Source organism: Bidens hawaiensis, unplaced genomic scaffold (genome assembly GCF_021521415.1).
Source record: "Bidens hawaiensis isolate Kalapana, Puna unplaced genomic scaffold, B.hawaiensis_p1.1 tig00034991_1, whole genome shotgun sequence".
Classification (NCBI taxonomy): Eukaryota; Viridiplantae; Streptophyta; class Magnoliopsida; order Asterales; family Asteraceae; genus Bidens; species Bidens hawaiensis.
This window is the reverse complement of record NW_027496062.1, coordinates 22793-29490: the sequence shown is the minus strand read 5'-3', so window position 1 is coordinate 29490 and position 6698 is coordinate 22793. Positions and strand designations below refer to the sequence as shown.

The window sequence follows — 6698 nt, the reverse complement described above, 5'->3', positions numbered from 1 at the left end:
ATATATTGTTAGTGTTTTTTCTTTATATTTCATAGTCAAAATACAAAATAATCATTCCACATCATGTGTTTCTTCATCCACCAAATCCAAATATATTTTCAAGCAACCGGTTTTCCACGCTCCTACAGCATTAAATATTAGTAAAAACCAACTATTTTAAGTCAGTTAAACAGCCAAAGCCTAACGTCGTGAGATAAACCGGATAATATAATTGTATATTGATTGTGTGTCTAATAGGGTTATGTAGGGTCTCTATATACAGAGAATAATATTACACTTGAATACCTTCTAGATATGATAGTTATATAACTAGTCTACTTTGCGGAACCAACTTTGTTTGTAACCTTCTATAGCAGGTAAAACGGTGACGTGGCATGCCACCTAAAAAGTGTTGCCATGTCATCAGTATCCCTACTATAAAAGGTTCCTTATATACAATAAGCGAAAACATTTTTTTTGCATACAATGACAAAGAGGTCAAACTTTTAGGTAATAATTTCGGAACCTGTTAAAGTAGAGCTATATTTGAACCTCGGTGATCATTCTATCGGGTCCGCGATGATTTTGCTTCCCGACACATCTCTATAACCAAATGATAAAGTTTAGTATAAGAAGTTATGAAACAAATGTTTGTACAAAAATATACCCAAAATTCCTGCGGATAAGATCCAGGCACATTCTCCTTCAGCCCCTAAACATATAAACATCATAAATGATTTTAATAAAATGATTGCACAATATATCTAACTAACTTTTTAATGTAAGTTGGAAGGTTGTTATATGAAACTAACCTTAGTTTTTTGAGGTTGTTTTGATGATGATGTAACTTTTGTCTCGGGTTCGTGTTTCAAGGAGAGCTGTGTACATAATGATAGGTGATGAACTGATGATAATATTTTTTTACATTTTAAAGACTTTTGGTGCTTAAAGTAGTACTTTATTTACCTTTTTAAATAATTCTGTTGGTGGTTGATGAGAGTTGTGTTTTGAATTTAATTTAAATCCACCGTCTTTAATTGGATGTACCTGTGTTATGAAATAATCACAATAAGAGACTTAGGAGTTAGGCTTGCAAAAGAAACGAACGAACATGAATGGAGCATGCTCATGTTTGTTTGTTTAACTTTAACAAAACAAACGATCAAACACGTGCAATTACACGAATGGGGTTAACTTGTTAGTGTCTGTTCGTTAAGAAATAAACATGTTCGTGTTCGGTTATGCTCGTTTGTTAACAGCATAAACAAATGGTTCACGTACATGAACGAACAAACATAACTGAACATAGATGAACGCACATAACTGAGTTAAAACCAGTTAAAAGTAATATGAAGAACTGTGTGTTAGGTCTAAAACGCTATTTAAAGTAGACAGATTTGTAATGTGCCAAAAATTTGTAAATGAATATCTTAACGAACTTAAAAAAAAAACAAGCCTAAACTAATGAACATAATAAAAGAATTTATATGATCAAATGTAAACGAACATTGATGTACATAAGTGAATGAACAAGACACGTGTTCGTGTTCGTTTCTTAATAGTGTGTGTGTGTAAACTTGAAATATAAATTTCTGAAGATGTCTTTACCTTCTCGTTATTGAAAGATTTTAAATTATTTGATGATTTGCATTTATCCTTCTTTCCAGAATTTCCAGAGCTTTCTCTGCAATTTAGCATAAGAAATAAAAAGATATTAAGCTATATTGGACCCCATGTTAAGAACATGATCAGGTTAAATAAAGTAATAAACATCACTCAAAGAGGGTAATAATAACAATAGTAAAGCATTTAAAGATTCATGATCTAAAAAATAAATATCCACAATTCAGTGGTTCTGACCTCATGACTATATCTTCACTCACAGGAGAAGAAGCCGAATTCTGTTTATTAAATACCTGGAACGAACAAAAAGTATTTGTTTCGTGTGAAAACAATTATGAAAGAGTAAAAATAAAACCTTTGTTTTTTAAAATTTTCATGAAAAACCAATCTAACTTGATTGCAAGCATTAGCATATTCAAGTGGTCTTCTGGTTATTATGATTTATATTATTACTTATTGTGTTATTATGATTACAAAAATATAGTACAGTAATAATCTACTAAAAACTCTTTTAAATCTACAAAACTTACTTGAAACTCATTTGACTTATGTTGGGGCAATTTAGGAGCATCAAGATTCTGTCAGGCATAAACTTTGATAAATATAGATTACACATGGAATTATACATTAAAAAAAGACAGCAAATTTATTGCAGGCACCGACCTTTTTGTTCAGTGGTTGTTGAAGGGATTTAGATTTATTCTGGGACCTAAATGTCAATGAATGGTAACTAATAATTTAATTTTTTGAAAAAAAAATCATGTAATATAAGTTGCATAAATGCTGAAAATTATTACATGTGCCGTTGAGCTCTCTCTTCTGTTGCCAATGCAGGTTTTATAGGAATAGTAGTTTGAACTCGAGAATTTGAGCTACTTTCCGCTTGTAAACCCTGTGAAAATAAACAGTTTAACTTGTTATGATTTCATGACAAGGAGTAAACATAAGTACTTTACCTTCTTCGAAACCTTGTGCAAAAATGTAGCCCGATGCTTCAACTGTGCAGCCTAATTAAACAAAAAACAATTCGGGTTTATGCTGGTTTAAAGTGTAATTATACCATTTTGACGCAGTCAATGTTAATAGGGCTAAAAACGACCCATACATTCAGCAAACAGTTCGTCAACCGTTCAGCTGGAAGTTCGTTACAGTCGTTCGTTGATAAATGAATGAACATGAACAAGGAATTCCGTTTAATTAATTATTTTAACGAACATGAACAGAGGCTGTGTTCGTTCATTTGTGTTCATGAACGTTTGGTAATGTGTCAGTTTATGTTCGTTTGTTTACATTCATTTATGTTCGTTAATGTTCATTTGTTTATGTTTTGTCATTAAAGGATTTTATATATTATTTTTTTAACTTTAGTTTATTATGTCAAGTATTTTCAGATGTCTAATGCTTGAGTTCAAGAATGTTGATTTTTATTTTTCAAACTAATATACGTTAGTTTGTTTACGTGTATGAACTTAACGAACGAACACAAACGGACAGGAACAAAATCATTTCCTAAATGAACGAACACAAACAACAAGTAGCGTTCCGTTATGAGTTCATGAACCGTCTGTTTGTCCAATAAATGCTTTACAAACAAACATTCACAAAGTCTCGTTTGGTTCGGTTCGGTCAGTTCACAACCCTACAATGTTAAAATTTCTAATCAAAGGCTAATATATACGCACCTTACGCAAATAACCAATTTCAAGCTTCTGTCTTTTGGTGGTTTGGTTTTGAATTCTGATAGGAGATCTTAGCTTTTCAACTGCACTAACTACTGGTTTCTGCAACCTATAAAAAGTTGATAAGTGACAAATAAAGTAGATTAATTAACTTTAAGTTCCAAAGTAATAAGTAAATAAAAGGAATAATTAATTATTAAAACCTTCCAAAGCCGCCTGAATGCATGTCACACTCTTTATTTTGCTTTGCCAAATGACTAGCAGTAGGTTTCATGAACGATGAACCACTCGGTTGTTTAGATAAGTTGACTGTGGACTTTGGTTTAGCCTTAATATTATTATTATCTTGAGGAATATGGTTTTGATGCTTCACACCTGAATCAGCTAATGCAGTATTAATCATACTTGATTCGTTTAACCTGTATCATTAGCTATTAATGTTCATTGTTGGTATTAACTATTAAGTTACTCATACCTTTGATCTTCATCTCTCCTGATGCAGCTTTATGATCAATGTCACCATCTGACATGGTGGATGAACTAGTTTTTTTATTAGCTTCTGGTTTTTTGGAGCTGGTTTTGTGAGCTTTCGCATGATTGGTTTTGAATGCCTTCGTCAAATTTAACTTCACAATAAAAGCTGAAATATCCAGATAGAAATAAGTGAGAGTGTGTTTGGTAAAAATCAAAGACACAGAATACAGCTTACGCGTCAAGATAAGCATTGGCATACTAGAGATTTGGCTAAGTCAAACGTTTATTGATAACCAAGAAACTTGCTGAAAACTTGATTACTGCTGTTACCTTTTAAACAATAACTCGGCTTATATAGGCTAACCTTGACCAGTTAGACTCTGATACATAAAGTTGTTATTATCCAACTCAACTTGGATACTTAACCAACTTTGATCGGCTTGTCAACTAACTAAATTACTAAGATTAGACTAAACCGGCTTGTTCTAGTCTAACTTGGATACTTAACCAACTCCAACATAAGCTCATAAGTATTTAATCACAACCATAAATAAAATGAAGATGGATGCTACTTTGGATAATATACTTCTCTAATCATATATAAAAAAAATAAAAGATATATAGCTTTATGCCAAACTATATATAAAGTGTCACAATCAGATTTCTTTTCGTATTAGGATAATAAAAATTGAAATAATATATGTGAACACCACCCCAAGTATGTACCTTGTGTCATTAATATCAATTTGAACCAAAAACATGTCACATGATGAAAATGATATTAACATAATGAAAAAGTTGGGAGGCCTACACATACATTTAATGTAAGTTTGAAATAAGTCAAGTGGCAATAACTGAATTCAGTCCTCATTAGCAGCCAATAATGCACATAGGGGTGTAAACGAGCCGAGCAGCTCGCGAGCTACTCGATTTCGAACCAATAAAAAGCTCGACTCGAGCTGAGCTTCAAATAAAGCTTGTTTAGCATTCGAGCCTTGTATGGGAAGTAGGGCTGTTCTCGACTCGAGCCCGAGTCGAGCCAGGGTGGTTTCGAGCTAGGGCTCGAAATAAAACGAGGCAACTTAGCTAGGCTCTAGCTCGATTTTGAAGTTAAGCGAGCTTAAGATCGAGCCAATGAGCCGAGCCTGAGTCGATTTTGGCTCGGTTACAAAAATGATCCAAATCAGCTCAGGATGTTTCAAATCAACTTTTTATAGCTACTTTTATTCGAGCTTTTATCGAGCGAGCCACGAGCCCGAGCTTCGAGCCTCGAGTTTTTGAACAACCCTAATGGTTATTCTTAAAATATATAAAATAATCAAAATGTATATAAGTTAATTAATAAACTAAAAAAACGATCAGAGCCAAGCTTGAAAAAATGACTCAAGAGCTGAGCCCGAGCCTTAGAAAAAAGCCAAACTTGAGCTCGAGATCTCGTAAGTCAAAACGAGCCGAATCGGCCATGCTCGAGTGGTTTGCACGCCTACAACAAAAGTTCATTAAGTATCATGGTGCAAACGAGCCGAGCCGCTCACAAGCTACTTGACCTTGAATTGATAAAAAAACAAAAACAAAAAACCAAAAAACTCAAAGCGAGCCAAGCCGAAGCCTCAAATAAAGCTCGTTTAGCAATAGCAACCGAGCCTGAGCTCGAGCTTTGTGTTCTTTTAACTTTTTCAAAATTCTAAAGTATTAGATTTACACAATTTACACTGCAAAGCCGAGCTTTGACTTAATGACTTAACGCACACGAGCTCAAGCCAAACTTAGGCTCATTTAACCTTTTCCTCAAAACATAAAAATAAAACATATATAAAAAAATTAACAAATAATAAAACACTTTATAAAAACTTTTTATAACATTTAACTAACGAGCTGAGCTCGAACTTAAAAAAAAAGTTAAAAGCGCTTACGGGAAGGCGGATACTCATGAGCGAATCGAAACCAGCTCTCGGCCTGTTCGGCCTCGGCTCTCGTCTCGTCTCCGGTGAAATCAAAGTAATGAGACGCATCGAACTCGTATTCGGAATCAAAATTCTTCTCCGAATACGAGGCGGCGTTATCGGTCACCAAAACCTCCTCGATTCTCATATCTTCGTCCATTGTCTCTCTCTCCAAATTCCTCCGGTTCAGAGGAAATCAAAGGAGACGGCGGAGGAAGAATGCAGATTAAGCCATCGGAAGCTTTGTGGATTGGAAGATATTATTATTATTAATAATAATAATATTATTGTTGTTGTTGTTGTTATTGTCTTCGGTTGAATTGAATATTGGAGTAATTGTGAAATTAGAGACACCGGAGAATCATATTAGAGATGGAGAATAATAGTCGTTAGGTGATGTTTTCGTATGCGTGTTTATATACATCAGTTGTTCCACTTATAAATTTAAATCTTGTGGGGCCAGATTTAAATTTGTCAACAACCTAAATGATATATGTATGGTTAAAAATTGCTTAATATAGCCTCGAGCTTGGCTTGTTTAGTTAATGCATAGTTTGAGCTTGAGTTAGGCTTGTTTTGATCTTTATTTCTAAAGTTTGACTTTGGCTCGTAAGTAGTTTTGAAGTTTTGCTCGGGTTCGACTCGTTTACTATTTTCATATTTAATTTTATATATTTATAATTATATTTATATATTTTTTTACAATTATAATTTTATATATAACGTAATAAATATTATATAGTTATTTTTGTCATAATATTATATAGATTAATTAATAAGTATTAAATATATATTATAAAAATTATATTAATGACATGCTCGTTTAAGCTCATTTATTAAACGAGCTTAGGTTTAGGCTTGAGCTCAGGCTCGGGCTCGTGTAAGCTGTGCTGAATCAATCTCAAGTAGCACGCGAGCAGTTTAGCTTGTTTGCACTCCGGTAGAGGTGTAAATGAGTCGATCTCAAGCTTTTCTATAATTAAAGTCAGGTCATGAGCAG

General features: G+C 33.4%; 1 protein-coding gene across 1 annotated transcript; it reads right to left on the bottom strand.

Moving 5' to 3' along the window:
• Window positions 1-482: 482 nt before the first annotated feature.
• Window positions 483-5858, bottom strand: LOC143586794 (uncharacterized). The gene is made up of 15 exons (XM_077068266.1): window positions 5669-5858; window positions 3757-3921; window positions 3485-3656; window positions 3285-3390; window positions 3095-3166; window positions 2559-2609; window positions 2400-2494; window positions 2266-2311; window positions 2133-2180; window positions 1840-1895; window positions 1588-1663; window positions 946-1026; window positions 792-857; window positions 647-691; window positions 483-582 (listed from the first exon to the last, which is right to left on the bottom strand). Exons 1-15 carry the CDS (start codon window positions 5856-5858, stop codon window positions 520-522), a joined length of 1332 nt encoding a protein of 443 aa, XP_076924381.1. The 3' UTR covers window positions 483-519.
• Window positions 5859-6698: the final 840 nt, after the last annotated feature.